The sequence below is a fragment of the Salmo salar genome, chromosome ssa02 (assembly GCF_905237065.1).
Source record: "Salmo salar chromosome ssa02, Ssal_v3.1, whole genome shotgun sequence".
NCBI lineage: Eukaryota > Metazoa > Chordata > Actinopteri > Salmoniformes > Salmonidae > Salmo > Salmo salar.
Genome location: NC_059443.1, coordinates 5,147,775 through 5,169,260, shown reverse-complemented (window position 1 = coordinate 5,169,260; position 21,486 = coordinate 5,147,775). Strand labels below are relative to the sequence as shown.

At 49.7% G+C, this 21,486-nt stretch overlaps 1 protein-coding gene across 6 annotated transcripts in view; it reads right to left on the bottom strand.

Moving 5' to 3' along the window:
• The window catches only part of LOC106573152 (DEP domain-containing mTOR-interacting protein), a 61,128-nt gene that overhangs the window by 17,010 nt on the left and 22,632 nt on the right, over positions 1-21,486 (bottom strand). For 5 of the 6 annotated variants that reach the window (XM_045696667.1, XM_045696659.1, XM_045696660.1 and 2 more), the window contains exons 7-8: positions 16,479-16,661; positions 2,823-2,960 (exon numbers count right to left, since the gene is read on the bottom strand). In XM_045696667.1, the coding sequence (XP_045552623.1) occupies positions 2,823-2,960; positions 16,479-16,661 (321 nt within the window). The remainder of the gene's footprint in view (positions 1-2,822; positions 2,961-16,478; positions 16,662-21,486) is intronic. The other variant, XM_045696670.1, reaches the window with a different exon arrangement.

Below are 21,486 nucleotides of genomic sequence, written 5' to 3'. Positions count from 1 at the left end.
CGGCAGAGACCCCCCGCTCCGTTGGGGCCGCGGCAGAGACCCCCCGCTCCGTTATGGCCACGGCAGAGACCCCCCGCTCCGTTGTCATGGTGCTGACTGCTGGGATTTGTCATAGTGGGTGGGGGGTTGTGTGTGACAGTATAAACAGTCCATCTCTGTCCCGGTGATGTGCGACGGTATTAATAGTCCATCTCTGTCCCGGTGATGTGCGACGGTATAAACAGTCCCCCTCTGTCCCGGTGCTGTGCGACGGTATAAACAGTCCCCCTCTGTCCCGGTGCTGTGCGACGGTATAAACAGTCCCCCTCTGTCCCGGTGCTGTGCGACGGTATAAACAGTCCCCCTCTGTCCCGGTGCTGTGCGACGGTATAAACAGTCCCCCTCTGTCCCGGTGCTGTGCGACGGTATAAACAGTCTGCTGTGCGGAAAAACCCCTCTGTCCCGGTGCTGTGCGACGGTATAAACAGTCCCCCTCTGTCCCGGTGCTGTGCGACGGTATAAACAGTCCCCCTCTGTCCCGGTGCTGTGCGACGGTATAAACAGTCCCCCTCTGTCTCAGTGGGGAGTGCAGCACCTCAGGCAGGTCTGCTGGTGTAAGTCCCCAGCTGCCCCACAGTGAGTGAGTGTCTCTGTGTGTGTATATTTGTGTGTGTATGTGACTGCCAACTAAGGGCTACTCCCCCTGTTCCAGCTCTTGCTAGAACAACCCTTATTGGGTCATATGGTTCATACTGTAGACACACACTTTCCATTTCTCAGCTCATGTTGTAGGTGAGGTCAGGAGAGAGTTCAACAGGAAGAAATAGCAGGACTCCCCCGTGGCTAACCTGAAATATCCATGCACGCTCGCACACTAGCTAATGAAACGTTTACGGTCACAGACAAAAACACACAACTTTCCCCTGACCTAACCCTGGCCTCAAACCCTGTCACCCACAACTTTCCCCTGACCTAACCCTGGCCTCAAACCCTGTCACCCACAGACTCACAACTTTCAACAGCCGCTTTCAACATCCTTCTCTCTCGTTCAGAGAAATAGGAGAACACAATGTCCCGAAGACAGCATTGACACACAGCTACACACACCTGTTGAGGACAGACGTTCCGCTAGCGGAACCAGCCTAGCCAACATCCAATGGAACTGCAGGGCGCGAAATACAAAACATAAAAAATCTAATAATTTCAATTTCTAAAACATACGACTATTTTACACCATTTTAAAGATACACTTCTCCTTAATGGAACCACATTGTCCAATTTCAAAAAGGCTTTACAGCGAAAGCAAAACATTAGATTATGTTAGGAGAGTACATAGACAAAAATAACCACAGACATTTTCCAAGCAAGGAGATGTGTCACAAAAACCCAAAATACAGCTAAATGAAGCACTAACCTTTGACGATCTTCATCAGATGACACTCCTAGGACTTCATGTTACACAATACATGTATGTTTTGTTCGATAAAGTTCATATTTATATCCAAAAACAGCATTTTACATTGGCGCGTGATGTTCAGAAAATGTATTCCCACCAAAAACTTCCGGTGAATGAGCACATCAATTTACAAAAATACTCATCATAAACGTTGACAAAATACATAACAATTATTTAAAGAATTATAGATACACTACTCCTTTTTGCAACCGCTGTGTCAGAATATTGAAAAATGTGCTTTCTCCGTAAAGCTATTTTAAAATCTGAGTACATAGCCTTCTACACAAGACTAGAGCCTGGATATCTGAAACACAGCCTTCTATACAAGACTAGAGCCTGGATATCTGAAACACAGCCTTCTATACAAGACTAGAGCCTGGATATCTGAAACACAGCCTTCTATACAAGACTAGAGCCTGGATATCTTTAGGCTAAAAGACAGCAGAATGGAGAAGGGTTTAGAAGTCTGACCCACAGGATAGAAAACTAAAGGGTTAAACAGATTGTACACTTCAGATAATACAGCCATGAGATCATCTTACAGATGATGAGATGCTCCACTGCACCGTGGCTGAACCACATGTGGTGTGATTCTTCCAAAACTCAAGATGTCATGTAGCTGTAGGCACTAGTACAGACAGCAGTCCAGAACAGCCTGGTTCTGCCCGTGTGACCACTAGTCACTGGTACAGACAGCAGTCCAGAACAGCCTGGTTCTGTCCGTGTGACCACTAGTCACTGGTACAGACAGCAGTCCAGAACAGCCTGGTTCTGCCCGTGTGACCACTAGTCACTGGTACAGACAGCAGTCCAGAACAGCCTGGTTCTGCCCGTGTGACCACTAGTCACTGGTACAGACAGCAGTCCAGAACAGCCTGGTTCTGCCCGTGTGACCACTAGTCACTGGTACAGACAGCAGTCCAGAACAGCCTGGTTCTGCCCGTGTGACCACTAGTCACTGGTACAGACAGCAGTCCAGAACAGCCTGGTTCTGCCCGTGTGACCACTAGTCACTGGTACAGACAGCAGTCCAGAACAGCCTGGTTCTGCCCGTGTGACCACTAGTCACTGGTACAGACAGCAGTCCAGAACAGCCTGGTTCTGCCCGTGTGACCACTAGTCACTGGTACAGACAGCAGTCCAGAACAGCCTGGTTCTATCTGCATGATACCGTTACCTAAAGTGAGGATCCAAAACCCTCCAAGTGTTTTTCCATGTGTTCTGGATAGTCAGTAGTTCAGACCATCAGTCTTGGGGAGGAGAGGGTACCAGCACATTGAAGACACACTGCTGTGCACAGGGCTCCTATTCACACTCTTACCTGACTGTGGTGTGTGTGTGTGTGTGTGTGTGTAAGGTCACCCTGGGAGAACGGAGAGCCTCTTACCTGACTTTGGGTTACAGAGCACCGGGGGGCTGCTACTGAGGGTGGGACTGCTGCTATAGTAACCACTGCTACCACAGCTGCTGCTCATGCTGCTACGACGGATACCCACTATCAACTTGATCTCTTTAGTGGGACTCACTGAGAGACAGAAAGACAAAGAGACAGCGAGAGGAGACAGAGAGAGGAGACAGAGAGAGGAGACAGAGAGAGGAGACAGAGAGAGGAGACAGAGAGGGAGAGGAGACAGAGAGAGGAGACAGAGAGAGGAGACAGAGAGAGGAGACAGAGAGAGGAGACAGAGAGAGGAGACAGAGAGAGGAGACAGAGAGAGGAGACAGAGAGAGGAGACAGAGAGAGGAGACGTCCTTTATTCATTGGCACATTTTTCCCCCTTGATGTTGTCAAAACAAATGTTGAAGGTCTGAGAGACTTTTTTTCAATTCAACGTTAGTTTCATTTCAGAGCGAACACTAATTATGTCCCAAATGGAACCCTTTTCTCTATACAGTGCACTACTTGGGACCAGACCCTTATGGGTCCTAGTTAATAGTAGTGCACTAAAGGGAAAAGGACAGTGTAAAAGCAGTGTTACTGTCATCAGAGGTTTGTGTTGTTAGTTGTGAAAGGATGTGTAGGTGTATCTAATCAGTCTATAATGAAAGCACTCTTTCTAGGTAAACTCTTTACTGCCTCCATAAAGCAGGACACCTCTAGACTGTGGCAGGCGCTTGGGCAAAGTCGAAAGAATCATGTCACTGTGGAATGTGCATCAGTGCTCTGCAATATCCTGCAGAACGTAGAGAACCCTGCAGAACGTAGAGAACCCTGAATCCTGCTGAACATAGAGAATGAAAGATGGATAAAACATAGTTGCATCTATGTGTAGTGCTTATGAACATGTTATGAAGCCTCTATAAAGCCATAGTTGTTTAACTAGAGAGCCTGTTGTCCATGTATTAGTGTGACACAGTGACGTGCAGCTTTAAAACCCGACCGTGTTAACAGCATCATAGGGACAGGCAGGTAGACTAGTGGTTAGAGTGTAGGGGCGGCAGGTAGCCTAGTGGTTAGAGTGTAGGGGCGGCAGGTAGCCTAGTGGTTAGAGTGTAGGGGCGGCAGGTAGCCTAGTGGTTAGAGTGTAGGGGCGGCAGGTAGCCTAGTGGTTAGAGTGTAGGGACGGCAGGTAGACTAGTGGTTAGAGTGTAGGGGCAGGCAGGTAGACTAGTGGTTAGAGTGTAGGGGCAGGCAGGTAGCCTAGTGGTTAGAGTGTAGGGACGGCAGGTAGCCTAGTGGTTAGAGTGTAGGGACGGCAGGTAGACTAGTGGTTAGAGTGTAGGGACGGCAGGTAGACTAGTGGTTAGAGTGTAGGGACGGCAGGTAGACTAGTGGTTAGAGTGTAGGGACGGCAGGTAGACTAGTGGTTAGAGTGTAGGGGCGGCAGGTAGCCTAGTGGTTAGAGTGTAGGGGCAGGCAGGTAGTCTAGTGGTTAGAGTGTAGGGACAGGCAGGTAGACTAGTGGTTAGAGTATAGGGGCGGCAGGTAGCCTAGTGGTTAGAGTGTAGGGACGGCAGGTAGACTAGTGGTTAGAGTGTAGGGGCAGGTAGACTAGTGGTTAGAGTGTAGGGACGGCAGGTAGCCTAGTGGTTAGAGTGTAGGGACGGCAGGTAGACTAGTGGTTAGAGTGTAGGGGCAGGCAGGTAGTCTAGTGGTTAGAGTGTAGGGACGGCAGGTAGACTAGTGGTTAGAGTGTAGGGGCGGCAGGTAGCCTAGTGGTTAGAGTGTAGGGGCAGGCAGGTAGACTAGTGGTTAGAGTGTAGGGACGGCAGGTAGACTAGTGGTTAGAGTGTAGGGACGGCAGGTAGACTAGTGGTTAGAGTGTAGGGACGGGCAGGTAGCCTAGTGGTTAGAGTGTAGGGGCAGGCAGGTAGACTAGTGGTTAGAGTGTAGGGGCAGGCAGGTAGACTAGTGGTTAGAGTGTAGGGACGGCAGGTAGACTAGTGGTTAGAGTGTAGGGACGGCAGGTAGCCTAGTGGTTAGAGTGTAGGGACGGCAGGTAGCCTAGTGGTTAGAGTGTAGGGACGGCAGGTAGCCTAGTGGTTAGAGTGTAGGGACGGCAGGTAGACTAGTGGTTAGAGTGTAGGGGCGGCAGGTAGCCTAGTGGTTAGAGTGTAGGGACGGCAGGTAGACTAGTGGTTAGAGTGTAGGGGCGGCAGGTAGCCTAGTGGTTAGAGTGTAGGGACGGCAGGTAGCCTAGTGGTTAGAGTGTAGGGGCAGGCAGGTAGCCTAGTGGTTAGAGCGTAGGGACAGGCAGGTAGACTAGTGGTTAGAGTGTAGGGGCGGCAGGTAGCCTAGTGGTTAGAGTGTAGGGACGGCAGGTAGACTAGTGGTTAGAGTATAGGGGCGGCAGGTAGCCTAGTGGTTAGAGTGTAGGGGCGGCAGGTAGACTAGTGGTTAGAGTGTAGGGACGGCAGGTAGACTAGTGGTTAGAGTGTAGGGGCAGGAAGGTAGCCTAGTGGTTAGAGTGTAGGGACGGCAGGTAGACTAGTGGTTAGAGTGTAGGGACGGCAGGTAGACTAGTGGTTAGAGTGTAGGGGCGGCAGGTAGCCTAGTGGTTAGAGTGTAGGGACGGCAGGTAGACTAGTGGTTAGAGTCTAGGGGCAGGCAGGTAGCCTAGTGGTTAGAGTGTAGGGGCAGGCAGGTAGACTAGTGGTTAGAGTGTAGGGGCGGCAGGTAGACTAGTGGTTAGTGTAGGGGCAGGCAGGTAGACTAGTGGTTAGAGTGTAGGGACGGCAGGTAGACTAGTGGTTAGAGTGTAGGGACGGCAGGTAGACTAGTGGTTAGAGTGTAGGGGCAGGCAGGTAGCCTAGTGGTTAGAGTGTAGGGACGGTAGGTAGCCTAGTGGTTAGAGTGTAGGGACGGCAGGTAGCCTAGTGGTTAGAGTGTAGGGACGGTAGGTAGCCTAGTGGTTAGAGTGTAGGGGCGGCAGGTAGACTAGTGGTTAGAGTGTAGGGGCGGCAGGTAGACTAGTGGTTAGAGCGTAGGGACGGCAGGTAGCTGTTAAAGGAATTCCTGCTTGAGTGTAAATGATTAAATAATTCTACCCTGAATTTAGGGATATGGTCTATATAGCCTGTAGCATAAGTAACTAAAGGGTTGAGCATAAATCTCATGAGATTGACTAGAATAGGAGAGGAATGGGTGTCTGTGGGTTTAAGTAAACATAAAGAACTGTTAAACTGTGGTTGACCTGACCTAGCTTGAACCCTCTAGGTTTCCCTAATCTCAGAGATATGAAACTGTCAGCTGGGTAACAATTTACGGTGTTGAGAGTTCTGGGGACGAACAATTAACTCTCCTTCGTGTAGTGTGTAATGTGTGTAAATAAGGAGCCTGGTATTTAATGATGTCTCTGTACAATGAAATGTAGAACGTTGTCCTGAATAAACATTCTGATTCTTGTAAACTGGTCCTCTGTCTGTGTTATTACACCAGAATCTTACACATTCTGGATGGCAGACTGAGTATTTTAATTCAAGTTAACATTGAGAACATAATTCTCTTAACAGTAGCCTAGTGGTTTGAGTGTAGGGGCAGGCAGGTAGCCTAGTGGTTAGAGAGTTGGGTCAGTAACCCGAAAGGTTGCTGGATCGAATCCCCGAGCTGACAAGGTAAAAATCTGTTGTTCTGCCCCTGAACAAGGCAGTTAACCCACTGTTCCCCGGTAGGCCGTCATTGTAAATAAGAATTTGTTCTTAACTGACTTGCCTAGTTAAATAAAAGTTATATAAAAAATATATGTTTAGCAGAAAACCCTCACATAGATGTTTTTGTCAGGAACCAAAGCCAGCAGCAGGTATCATACATCTGTAGGTTGTGGAGGGGCTGTTCCCTCGTTCCTTCCTCATTCCAGAGAATCTCAACGATAAGAGAGACCAGCTAACTGGAGCACAGAGGAACTCACAGTACTGCACTTTCCTCTGTAACCTTGAAGATCCTATTTATTAGGAGTCGGAAAACCGTTTGATATAATTGCATTGTCTGCTAGCTCCGGCTGAAGGGGATGTTAAAGGAATGTAGCGGACGAGGTGGTTCATTTAGCTGACATTAGCTTCTCATTATGTGGCTTAAAACCTACTGACAGCCTTCATCCACATACTGTACACTCTACAGCACTCCCTCAGGTCCACAAACCTACTGACAGCCTTCATCCACATACTGTACACTCTACAGCACTCCCTCAGGTCCACAAACCTACTGACAGCCTTCATCCACATACTGTACACTCTACAGCACTCCCTCAGGTCCACAAACCTACTGACAGCCTTCATCCACATACTGTACACTCTACAGCACTCCCTCAGGTCCACAAACCTACTGACAGCCTTCATCCACATACTGTACACTCTACAGCACTCCCTCAGGTCCACACACCTACTGACAGCCTTCATCCACATACTGTACACTCTACAGCACTCCCTCAGGTCCACAAACCTACTGACAGCCTTCATCCACATACTGTACACTCTACAGCACTCCCTCAGGTCCACAAACCTACTGACAGCCTTCATCCACATACTGTACACTCTACAGCACTCCCTCAGGTCCACAAACCTACTGACAGCCTTCATCCACATACTGTACACTCTACAGCACTCCCTCAGGTCCACAAACCTACTGACAGCCTTCATCCACATACTGTACACTCTACAGCACTCCCTCAGGTCCACAAACCTACTGACAGCCTTCATCCACATACTGTACACTCTACAGCACTCCCTCAGGTCCACAAACCTACTGACAGCCTTCATCCACATACTGTACACTCTACAGCACTCCCTCAGGTCCACACACCTACTGACAGCCTTCATCCACATACTGTACACTCTACAGCACTCCCTCAGGTCCACAAACCTACTGACAGCCTTCATCCACATACTGTACACTCTACAGCACTCCCTCAGGTCCACAAACCTACTGACAGCCTTCATCCACATACTGTACACTCTACAGCACTCCCTCAGGTCCACAAACCTACTGACAGCCTTCATCCACATACTGTACACTCTACAGCACTCCCTCAGGTCCACAAACCTACTGACAGCCTTCATCCATATACTGTACACTCTACAGCACTCCCTCAGGTCCACAAACCTACTGACAGCCTTCATCCACATACTGTACACTCTACAGCACTCCCTCAGGTCCACAAACCTACTGACAGCCTTCATCCACATACTGTACACTCTACAGCACTCCCTCAGGTCCACAAACCTACTGACAGCCTTCATCCACATACTGTACACTCTACAGCACTCCCTCAGGTCCACAAACCTACTGACAGCCTTCATCCACATACTGTACACTCTACAGCACTCCCTCAGGTCCACAAACCTACTGACAGCCTTCATCCACATACTGTACACTCTACAGCACTCCCTCAGGTCCACAAACCTACTGACAGCCTTCATCCACATACTGTACACTCTACAGCACTCCCTCAGGTCCACAAACCTACTGACAGCCTTCATCCACATACTGTACACTCTACAGCACTCCCTCAGGTCCACAAACCTACTGACAGCCTTCATCCACATACTGTACACTCTACAGCACTCCCTCAGGTCCACAAACCTACTGACAGCCTTCATCCACATACTGTACACTCTACAGCACTCCCTCAGGTCCACAAACCTACTGACAGCCTTCATCCACATACTGTACACTCTACAGCACTCCCTCAGGTCCACAAACCTACTGACAGCCTTCATCCACATACTGTACACTCTACAGCACTCCCTCAGGTCCACAAACCTACTGACAGCCTTCATCCACATACTGTACACTCTACAGCACTCCCTCAGGTCCACAAACCTACTGACAGCCTTCATCCACATACTGTACACTCTACAGCACTCCCTCAGGTCCACAAACCTACTGACAGCCTTCATCCACATACTGTACACTCTACAGCACTCCCTCAGGTCCACAAACCTACTGACAGCCTTCATCCACATACTGTACACTCTACAGCACTCCCTCAGGTCCACAAACCTACTGACAGCCTTCATCCACATACTGTACACTCTACAGCACTCCCTCAGGTCCACAAACCTACTGACAGCCTTCATCCACATACTGTACACTCTACAGCACTCCCTCAGGTCCACAAACCTACTGACAGCCTTCATCCACATACTGTACACTCTACAGCACTCCCTCAGGTCCACACACCTACTGACAGCCTTCATCCACATACTGTACACTCTACAGCACTCCCTCAGGTCCACAAACCTACTGACAGCCTTCATCCACATACTGTACACTCTACAGCACTCCCTCAGGTCCACAAACCTACTGACAGCCTTCATCCACATACTGTACACTCTACAGCACTCCCTCAGGTCCACAAACCTACTGACAGCCTTCATCCACATACTGTACACTCTACAGCACTCCCTCAGGTCCACAAACCTACTGACAGCCTTCATCCACATACTGTACACTCTACAGCACTCCCTCAGGTCCACAAACCTACTGACAGCCTTCATCCACATACTGTACACTCTACAGCACTCCCTCAGGTCCACAAACCTACTGACAGCCTTCATCCACATACTGTACACTCTACAGCACTCCCTCAGGTCCACAAACCTACTGACAGCCTTCATCCACATACTGTACACTCTACAGCACTCCCTCAGGTCCACAAACCTACTGACAGCCTTCATCCACATACTGTACACTCTACAGCACTCCCTCAGGTCCACACACCTACTGACAGCCTTCATCCACATACTGTACACTCTACAGCACTCCCTCAGGTCCACAAACCTACTGACAGCCTTCATCCACATACTGTACACTCTACAGCACTCCCTCAGGTCCACAAACCTACTGACAGCCTTCATCCACATACTGTACACTCTACAGCACTCCCTCAGGTCCACAAACCTACTGACAGCCTTCATCCACATACTGTACACTCTACAGCACTCCCTCAGGTCCACAAACCTACTGACAGCCTTCATCCACATACTGTACACTCTACAGCACTCCCTCAGGTCCACAAACCTACTGACAGCCTTCATCCACATACTGTACACTCTACAGCACTCCCTCAGGTCCACAAACCTACTGACAGCCTTCATCCACATACTGTACACTCTACAGCACTCCCTCAGGTCCACAAACCTACTGACAGCCTTCATCCACATACTGTACACTCTACAGCACTCCCTCAGGTCCACAAACCTACTGACAGCCTTCATCCACATACTGTACACTCTACAGCACTCCCTCAGGTCCACAAACCTACTGACAGCCTTCATCCACATACTGTACACTCTACAGCACTCCCTCAGGTCCACAAACCTACTGACAGCCTTCATCCACATACTGTACACTCTACAGCACTCCCTCAGGTCCACAAACCTACTGACAGCCTTCATCCACATACTGTACACTCTACAGCACTCCCTCAGGTCCACAAACCTACTGACAGCCTTCATCCACATACTGTACACTCTACAGCACTCCCTCAGGTCCACAAACCTACTGACAGCCTTCATCCACATACTGTACACTCTACAGCACTCCCTCAGGTCCACAAACCTACTGACAGCCTTCATCCACATACTGTACACTCTACAGCACTCCCTCAGGTCCACAAACCTACTGACAGCCTTCATCCACATACTGTACACGCTACAGCACTCCCTCAGGTCCACAAACCTACTGACAGCCTTCACCCACATACTGTACACTCTACAGCACTCCCTCAGGTCCACACACCTACTGACAGCCTTCATCCACATACTGTACACTCTACAGCACTCCCTCAGGTCCACAAACCTACTGACAGCCTTCATCCACATACTGTACACGCTACAGCACTCCCTCAGGTCCACAAACCTACTGACAGCCTTCATCCACATACTGTACACTCTACAGCACTCCCTCAGGTCCACAAACCTACTGACAGCCTTCATCCACATACTGTACACTCTACAGCACTCCCTCAGGTCCACAAACCTACTGACAGCCTTCATCCACATACTGTACACTCTACAGCACTCCCTCAGGTCCACAATGATTGGATAGGTGTCTGTAAGCAATATGGCCAAACATCCACCAAGGCCTTTAGAAGGCAAGGAGAACCAATCATCACATTGGTTAAACCTTCACGGTCTTCTCAGATATACAGAGGAGCCTAGGGAGTAGGGACTAAGGGTTATAGTGGGATTCAGCCCCAGTCTGACTGTAGATAGTGAGTAGGGAGTAGGGACTAAGGGTTATAGTGGGATTCAGCCCCAGTCTGACAGTAGATAGTGAGTAGGGAGTAGGGACTAAGGGTTATAGTGGGATTCAGCCCCAGTCTGACTGTAGATAGTGAGTAGGGGCTAAGGGTTATAGTGGGATTCAGCCCCAGTGTGACAGTAGATAGTGAGTAGGGAGTAGGGGCTAAGGGTTATAGTGGGATTCAGCCCCAGTGTGACTGTAGATAGTGAGTAGGGAGTAGGGACTAAGGGTTATAGTGGGATTCAGCCCCAGTCTGACAGTAGATAGTGAGTAGGGAGTAGGGACTAAGGGTTATAGTGGGATTCAGCCCCAGTCTGACTGTAGATAGTGAGTAGGGACTAAGGGTTATAGTGGGATTCAGCCCCAGTCTGACAGTAGATAGTGAGTAGGGAGTAGGGGCTAAGGGTTATAGTGGGATTCAGCCCCAGTGTGACAGTAGATAGTGAGTAGGGAGTAGGGGCTAAGGGTTATAGTGGGATTCAGCCCCAGTGTGACCGTAGATAGTGAGTAGGGAGTAGGGGCTAAGGGTTATAGTGGCATTCAGCCCCAGTGTGACAGTAGATAGTGAGTAGGGAGTAGGGGCTAAGGGTTATAGTGGGATTCAGCCCCAGTGTGACTGTAGATAGGGAGTAGGGAGTAGGGGCTAAGGGTTATAGTGGGATTCAGCCCCAGTGTGACTGTAGATAGTGAGTAGGGAGTAGGGGCTAAGGGTTATAGTGGCATTCAGCCCCAGTGTGACAGTAGATAGTGAGTAGGGACTAAGGGTTATAGTGGGATTCAGCCCCAGTGTGACTGTAGATAGGGAGTAGGGAGTAGGGGCTAAGGGTTATAGTGGGATTCAGCCCCAGTGTGACTGTAGATAGTGAGTAGGGAGTAGGAGCTAAGGGTTGTAGTGGGATTCGGCCCCAGTCTGACAGTAGATAGTGAGTAGGGAGTAGGGGCTAAGGGTTATAGTGGGATTCAGCCCCAGTGTGACTGTAGATAGTGAGTAGGGAGTAGGGACTAGGGGTTATAGTGGGATTCAGCCCCAGTCTGACTGTAGATAGTGAGTAGGGAGTAGGGACTAAGGGTTATAGTGGGATTCACTACTACTGTAAGTTTGGAGCGAGTAGTCGTGCTGCACTCCGCTCCGCAGGTAATATTACATCTCATTACATTACAACGGTTTGATTTGTTTGATCTGAGCAATTTTTTAGCTAGCTACTTAGCTGTCTTTGTATCAAAGATAATTGTGTAGTTTAGAGGTTAGCTAGCCAGGTTAGCTAGTGTTAGCTAGCTACATAGTTGCCTCTGTATCATGATAAGGTGTAGCACTGAAACTATCGAGGTTACCTAGCCAGCTACACTTTCAAACAAAGTCAACAACGCAGCCACTGCTAGCTAGCCTACTTTACCAGCCAGCAGTACTGTATCATTTTAGTCAATAAGTTGTCTTTGTCATAGTTTGTCATAGTTTGATAATTGTGTAGTTTAGAGTAATTATCGAGGTTAGCTGGCCAGCTATTTTCGTCCCCCGCGACGTCATTTCCAAACCTAGCCAACTATTACCGACGAGCAGCATTGTAGAAACAAAATACATTACAAAGGAACGTCTTGATTAGTGTTATGTTAGCTAGCTACATAGTTGCCTTTGTATCATGATAAGGTGTAGTACTGAAACGTTCGAGGTTACCTAGCCAGCTACACTTTCAAACAAAGTCAACAACGCAGCCACTGCTAGCTAGCCTACTTCACCAGCCAGCAGTACTGTATCATTTTAATCATTTTAGTCAATAAGATTTTTGCAACGTAAGCTTAACTTTCTGAACATTCGAGACGTGTAGTCCACTTGTCATTCCAATCTCTTTTGCATTAGCGTAGCCTCTTCTGTAGCCTGTCAACTATGTGTCTGTCTATCCCTGTTCTCTCCCCTCTGCACAGGCCACACAAACGCTTCACACCGCGTGGCCGCTGTCACTCTAACCTGGTGGTCCCAGCGCGCACGACCCACGTGGAGTTCCAGGTCTCCGGCAGCCTCTGGAACTGCCGGTCTGCGGCCAACAAGGCAGAGTTCATCTCAGCCTATGCTACCCTCCAGTCCCTCGACTTCTTGGCGCTGACAGAAACATGGATTACCACAGATAACACTGCTACTCCTACTGCTCTCTCCTCGTCTGCCCACGTGTTCTCGCACACACCCCGAGAGCTTCTGGTCAGCGGGGTGGTGGCACTGGGATCCTCATCTCTCCCAAGTGGACATTCCCTCTTTCTCCCCTGACCCATCTGTCTATCGCCTCCTTTGAATTCCATGCTGTCACAGTTACCAGCCCTTTCAAGCATAACATCCTTATCATTTATCGCCCTCCAGGTTCCCTTGGAGAGTTCATCAATGAGCTTGACGCCTTGATAAGTTCCTTTCCTGAGGATGGCTCACCTCTCACAGTTCTGGGTGACTTTAACCTCCCCACGTCTACCTTTGACTCATTCCTCTCTGCCTCCTTCTTTCCACTCCTCTCCTCTTTTGACCTCACCCTCTCACCGTCCCCCCCTACTCACAAGGCAGGCAATACGCTTGACCTCATCTTCACTAGATGCTGTTCTTCTACTAATCTCATTGCAACTCCCCTCCAAGTCTCCGACCACTACCTTGCATCCTTTTCCCTCTCACTCTCATCCAACACTTCTCACTCTTCCCCTACTCGGATGGTATTGCGCCGTCCCAACCTTCACTCTCTCTCCCCCGCTACTCTCTCCTCTTCCATCCTATCATCTCTTCCCTCTGCTCAAACCTTCTCCAACCTATCTCCTGATTCTGCCTCCTCAACCCTCCTCTCCTCCCTTTCTGCATCCTTTGATTCTCTATGTCCCCTATCCTCCAGGCCGGCTCGGTCCTCCCCTCCTGCTCCGTGGCTCGACGACTCATTGCGAGCTCACAGAACAGGGCTCCGGGCAGCCGAGCGGAAATGGAGGAAAACTCGCCTCCCTGCGGACCTGGCATCCTTTCACTCCCTCCTCTCTACATTTTCCTCTTCTGTCTCTGCTGCTAAAGCCACTTTCTACCACTCTAAATTCCAAGCATCTGCCTCTAACCCTAGGAAGCTCTTTGCCACCTTCCCCTCCCTCCTGAATCCTCCCCCCCCTCCTCCCTCTCTGCGGATGACTTCGTCAACCATTTTGAAAAGAAGGTCGACGACATCCGATCCTCATTTGCTAAGTCAAACGACACCGCTGGTCCTGCTCACACTGCCCTACCCTGTGCTTTGACCTCTTTCTCCCCTCTCTCTCCAGATGAAATCTCGCGTCTTGTGACGGCCGGCCGCCCAACAACCTGCCCGCTTGACCCCATCCCCTCCTCTCTTCTCCAGACCATTTCCGGAGACCTTCTCCCTTACCTCACCTCGCTCATCAACTCATCCTTGACCGCTGGCTACGTCCCTTCCGTCTTCAAGAGAGCGAGAGTTGCACCCCTTCTGAAAAAAACCTATACTCGATCCCGCCGATGTCAACAACTACAGACCAGTATCCCTTCTTTCTTTTCTCTCCAAAACTCTTGAACGTGCCGTCCTTGGCCAGCTCTCCTATCTCTCTCAGAATGACCTTCTTGATCCAAATCAGTCAGGTTTCAAGACTGGTCATTCAACTGAGACTGCTCTTCTCTGTGTCACGGAGGCGCTCCGCACTGCTAAAGCTAACTCTCTCTCCTCTGCTCTCATCCTTCTAGACCTATCGGCTGCCTTTGATACTGTGAACCATCAGATCCTCCTCTCCACCCTCTCCGAGTTGGGCATCTCCGGCGCGGCCCACGCTTGGATTGCGTCCTACCTGACAGGTCGCTCCTACCAGGTGGCGTGGCGAGAATCTGTCTCCGCACCACGTGCTCTCACCACTGGTGTCCCCCAGGGCTCTGTTCTAGGCCCTCTCCTATTCTCGCTATACACCAAGTCACTTGGCTCTGTCATATCCTCACATGGTCTCTCCTATCATTGCTATGCAGACGACACACAATTAATCTTCTCCTTTCCCCCTTCTGATAACCAGGTGGCGAATCGCATCTCTGCATGTCTGGCAGACATATCGGTGTGGATGACGGATCACCACCTCAAGCTGAACCTCGGCAAGACGGAGCTGCTCTTCCTCCCGGGGAAGGACTGCCCGTTCCATGATCTCGCCATCACGGTTGACAACTCCATTGTGTCCTCCTCCCAGAGTGCTAAGAACCTTGGCGTGACCCTGGACAACACCCTGTCATTCTCCACTAACATCAAGGCGGTGACCCGATCCTGTAAGTTCATGCTCTACAACATTCGCAGAGTACGACCCTGCCTCACACAGGAAGCGGCGCAGGTCCTAATCCAGGCACTTGTCATCTCCCGTCTGGATTACTGCAACTCGCTGTTGGCTGGGCTCCCTGCCTGTGCCATTAAACCCCTACAACTCATCCAGAACGCCGCAGCCCGTCTGGTGTTCAACCTTCCCAAGTTCTCTCATGTCACCCCGCTCCTCCGCTCTCTCCACTGGCTTCCAGTTGAAGCTCGCATCCGCTACAAGACCATGGTGCTTGCCTACGGAGCTGTGAGGGGAACGGCACCTCCGTACCTTCAGGCTCTGATCAGGCCCTACACCCAAAACAAGGGCACTGCGTTCATCCACCTCTGGCCTGCTCGCCTCCCTACCTCTGAGGAAGCACAGTTCCCGCTCAGCCCAGTCAAAACTGTTCGCTGCTCTGGCACCCCAATGGTGGAACAAGCTCCCTCACGACGCCAGGACAGCGGAGTCAATCACCACCTTCCGGAGACACCTGAAACCCCACCTCTTTAAGGAATACCTGGGATAGGATAAAGTAATCCTTCTAACCCCCCCTTAAAAGATTTAGATGCACTATCGTAAAGTGGTTGTTCCACTGGATATCATAAGGTGAATGCACCAATTTGTAAGTCGCTCTGGATAAGAGCGTCTGCTAAATGACTTAAATGTAAATGTAAAATTCAGCCCCAGTCTGACAGTAGATAGTGAGTAGGGAGTAGGGGCTAAGGGTTATAGTGGGATTCAGCCCCAGTCTGACAGTAGATAGGGAGTAGGGAGTAGGAGCTAAGGGTTATAGTGGGATTCAGCCCCAGTGTGACTGTAGATAGTGAGTAGGGAGTAGGAACTAAGGGTTATAGTGGGATTCAGCCCCAGTCTGACAGTAGATAGGGAGTAGGGACTAAGGGTTATAGTGGGATTTGGGCCCAGTGTGACAGTAGATAGTGAGTAGGGAGTAGGGGCTAAGGGTTATAGTGGGATTCAGCCCCAGTGTGACAGTAGATAGTGTGGGTACAACAACTCCTGATGTAAAAATGGCTTTATAAAGACATTTGATTGCTAGACATTGAGGTTTACCAGATAGGAAGCTGGTGTTGCCTCCGTCTGGGTTCTGTTTGCGGAGACAGAAGGGGCTGTCATGGCTCTCTGGGATGGTACGACAGCGCTCGTTCAGCAGCTCCATCAGACGCCGTCTCCTTCTGAAGTTCAGTCTGAACTGGTACAGCAGCCCTCCATCCACAAAGTGGTGCTTGTTGGTCACTGTCAGGGAGAAACACAGAACAAAACCATTGTTTAGGATCATTCAGTTACTGTTCCATATAACTGACTGTATATCCTGGTAACTATAGTTACTGACTGTAAAGTCCTGGTAACTATAGTTACTGACTGTAAGTCCTGGTAACTATAGTTACTGACTGTAAGTCCTGGTAACTGTAGAATAGGAGGTAGTTCAGTTCCAAATCCTGTAACTCTTCAATTATTCCTCTCAGACAGAACACCTCTGACAGTGCCTCCAATGCCAGTAATCAGCTAAGTCTCTTAGGGTTGGACACACACACTCTCCCTCTCTCAGCTTGGGCCGTCATTGTGCCAACACTCACTTGGCTGACGCTCAGTACGGGGGGGGGCTCTGAATGCCCCTTAAATCTCCAAATCCCTTGAAAGACATGAAACCAACTCTGACTGACTATACGACTAAAGCCATCCAGGAATCAAAATCTGACTGTCACTTGTGTAACTAAGCCATAAAGCCTGCATAACTGTGCCAAGGGGTTAGGACTCAGGATTTAAAGGAACACTCCACCCAAAAACTATATTTTGGTATTTGTTTCATTAGTCCATTGTTGATATAGTCCCAAAATGTTTTGCATGTCAGCAAACAAGTTAAGATATAGAACTTTCAAAATCCAGAAGGTCTGATCTACTTCCTGGTTTGGTTATGGATGCACCTTGTGATGCTATGAAGCTTCTGTTGTGACTGTATGAAGTGTTTTTCATTCTGTGGTTTATAGTGATGGATTGTCCTGTCTGGCGTCATTAAATGAGAAGTAAGGAAATATTCCTCATCCACAGTTTTTGTAATCCCAGGAGGAAGTGTTCTCCTTACATTGGTAGTGACAGTCCAATTACCCGGTCTAAAACATAGTTGCCACACACACATATCAGCAATCCAAAACATTCATAATGATTCAATCATAATCTGGTCCACAACCAAACAGTTTCTGATCATGTTTTGGCACCTTGTGCCCTAAAAGGGGATGATCAGGATTAAAGGGGTTCGATTATGTGTATTCAGAACGCTTGTTGCCATGGTGCTGATTCACAACCATCTAAATATCAGCTCACTGTAATTGAAATATAATCGAACCAAACAACATGTTCAGTGACTCTTGGTTATGTTTATTCAGCCACCCATTGACTCGTTTGCACATGGTGTTGAGCCACAAAGATCAACTCACCAGCCCTCTGTGAGTCTATCAACCAGGAATGCAGTGATTGTGTGGGGCAACTGAACCAAAACAACCCACAATGTGGATCCATCCAGGCAGGGCTGCTATTGCTCTACAGTTCAGCCATTTAAAGTATGCAGTGTGTGTGTGTGTGTGTGTACGCTGTCGTGTGCATGCATGTGTATTGTTATGATGTGGGCGAAGGTTAGTGTTAGGACATTGACAAACACACTACCATGGCACACTTCCACACTCCAACCCCGGGTGGCAGCACCAACCGGGTCACTGCTGGGTTCTGCCAAGCAGCCTTGATAATTCCTCAGGTGCGAGTGATCAAGTTGATTCTGAGAGGCCAGAAGCCTCTCAGTCTTTGTTCATTTCTTTAGACAGGCCCGCCTCTTTAGACAGGCCCGCCTCTTTAGACAGGCCCGCCTCTTAGAAGCCTTTTAGACAGGCCCGTTTTAGACAGCCCGCTCTTCACCCGCCTCTGTAGTTTTTTTTAGTGTATACATTTATTTTGGGTCACCACTTTGAACAAAAGACTAATCTGCTTGGACTGGCCGACCAAGGGGCTGAGCTGGCCCTGGACCGAAGGGCTGGACCGAAGGGCTGGACCGAAGGGCTGGACCGAAGGGGCTGCCGAAGGGGCTGAGCTGGACCGAAGGGGCTGAGCTGGACCGAAGGGCTGGACCGAAGGGGCTGAGCTGGACCGAGGGCTGGACCGAGGGCTGGACCGAAGGGGCTGAGCTGGACCGAAGGGCTGGACCGAAGGGCTGGACCGAAGGGCTGGACCGAAGGGGCTGAGCTGGACCGAAGGGCTGGACCGAAGGGCTGGACCGAAGGGCTGGACCGAAGGGGCTGAGCTGGACCGAAGGGCTGGACCGAAGGGGCTGAGCTGGCCCTGGCCCGAAGGGGCTGAGCTGGCGCTGGCCCGAAGGGGCTGAGCTGGCGCTGGCCCGAAGGGGCTGAGCTGGCGCTGGCCCGAAGGGGCTGAGCTGGACCGAAGGGGCTGAGCTGGCCCTGGACCGAAGGGGCTGAGCTGGACCGAAGGTAAGTTTGCCATCTCCTGGGGACATGTACATACAACACAGTCCTCATATGCTGATTTCTCACAGATGCACATCTTAAAAGTCAGGTTACAGACCACGTAGCTTGGCCTAAGACCCCTAGACATAACGAGTGCCATTTTCTCACGTCAGACAGCGTCACTCCTCCACGATGCTTGTCCCTCAACCGTTCTGTCTTGTAGGACGTGGAACTCAAATTGGAATGTAGAGCAACCACCATTAAAAAAATGAAAACATATATAAAACATTTGAAACTCACTGCGCTCTCATCTGACTCTACATGAAATAGGCAGAAAAACTAAGTAGCTAAATTATAACAAACGTTGACAGTGATTTAATAGTTTAAAACAAACCGGTGGCTATCTCCTGCACACATTGATCAGCTGTGTAGCTAACTGTTATAGCTAGCTAGTCAGCTAGCTCTTCCTTCACTGACATAAAAAGCTTGCTTAGCCTGTTTAAATGACCCTGGCGTTGTAGACAGGGAGCCCCACAACGAAGAGGAACTGACTTATCAAACATCAGTCCATAGATCAGCATGTTTCACCGTGGTGGTCATTTCAGGTCAGCTGAGCACAGCAGATGACTCGGGAGACGACGGCAATGGCTCGTGGTAGAAAAACAGCTACTTTCATGAAAACTCATAATAACGTTAGCATTAGCATTACTTGCTACAGTAGCTTGCTAGCTAGCTTTTGTTGGAAGATTTCAACATTGTGTGTGCAGCACTAAGTAGATAGCTGGTTGGTTAGAAGCATAGTTTCAGTCAAAGATCATTTTAGTGACTAGCTCGACTGTTTTATGCTAGTTTTCGTGCCCATAGTCAAACTTCAGAAATACTGCTCATTTAAGCACAATAATCATTAGCTAGATGTCAAATGTGGCTACTAAGACTTACTCACAACATTTAAAAAAATATATATATATTTACTGTTTTATCTAAGATTCATTCAGACAGTTTTGAGGCAGGAATGGGGTTCAGCAGACGATGTCGCCTAGGTAATATTTTCTAATGTTACGGCAGCCCATCGTAGCCGGACTACTTCTGATCCATCCCATTATCCTTTGCGAGATACGAGACAGATCAGTGGAGGAATCTGATGTAAGACAATGAACGAGTGCAGCAACATCAGTAGGCTACTTATTGGTTTCGTACCAGTATTTTCTGTGCCAGCGGAGGAGAGGAATGCAGACAGAGGCAGGGTGTGGATGGTGAGTGTGAACCCAGCGGTGATGCAGTCTCTCTGGGGTTAGAGCCCTGCCTGCCTGCTCCCTGCTTAGCTCATTGTCCTGCTGTCACACAGACACAGGCCCCGAGAAGAACAGACTGGAAACAGACACTCTGCATTACACAGCTCAGCACACTGGAAACAGACACGCTTCTGCACTACACAGCCCAGCACACTGGAAACAGACACTCTGCTGCACTACACAGCCCAGCACACTGGAAACAGACACTCTGCTGCACTACACAGCCCAGCACACTGGAAACAGACCCGCTCTGCACTACACAGCCCAGCACACTGGAAACAGACCCGCTTCTGCACTACACAGCCCAGCACACTGGAAACAGACACTCTGCTGCACTACACAGCCCAGCACACTGGAAACAGACACGCTTCTGCACTACACAGCCCAGCACACTGGAAACACAGCACGCTTCTGCACTACACAGCCCAGCACACTGGAAACACAGCACGCTTCTGCACTACACAGCCCAGCACACTGGAAACACAGCACGCTTCTGCACTACACAGCCCAGCACACTGGAAACACAGCACGCTTCTGCACTACACAGCCCAGCACACTGGAAACACAGCACGCTTCTGCACTACACAGCCCAGCACACTGGAAACAGACACGCTTCTGCACTACACAGCTCAGCACACTGGAAACAGAGCACGCTTCTGCACTACACAGCTCAGCACACTGGAAACAGACACGCTTCTGCACAACACAGCCCAGCACACTGGAAACAGACCCGCTTCTGCACTACACAGCCCAGCACACTGGAAACACCGCATGCTCTGCACTACACAGCTCAGCACACTGGAAACACCGCATGCTCTGCACTACACAGCTCAGCACACTGGAAACAGACACTCTGCACTACACAGCCCAGCACACTGGAAACAGATAGTATCTCAGAGCCTGTACTGATCCAGCATGCAGCAAGCAGTACCCACACACTAGCATCCTGCTGCAACCCGCTGCTGGCTCTGATGACTGATAAGCAGTGTTGGGCCTGGATGGGAGAACATTCTGATGTGCCACAGTCAAGAGAACCAGAGCTGATTATATTAAAGTGCTGAACACGTAACCACGACGACAAGGTGACCACCACGACGACAAGGTGACCACCACGACGACAAGGTGACCACCACGACGACAAGGTGACCACCACGACGACAAGGTGACCACCACGACAAGGTGACCACCACGACAAGGTGACCACCACGACAAGGTGACCACCACGACAAGGTGAACAGTACATGGGACTTTTCATCCTATTGTAGCAAGTGGAATCACACAGTACATTTGTTTAGTGTGCCGTTCACCAGTTTAATT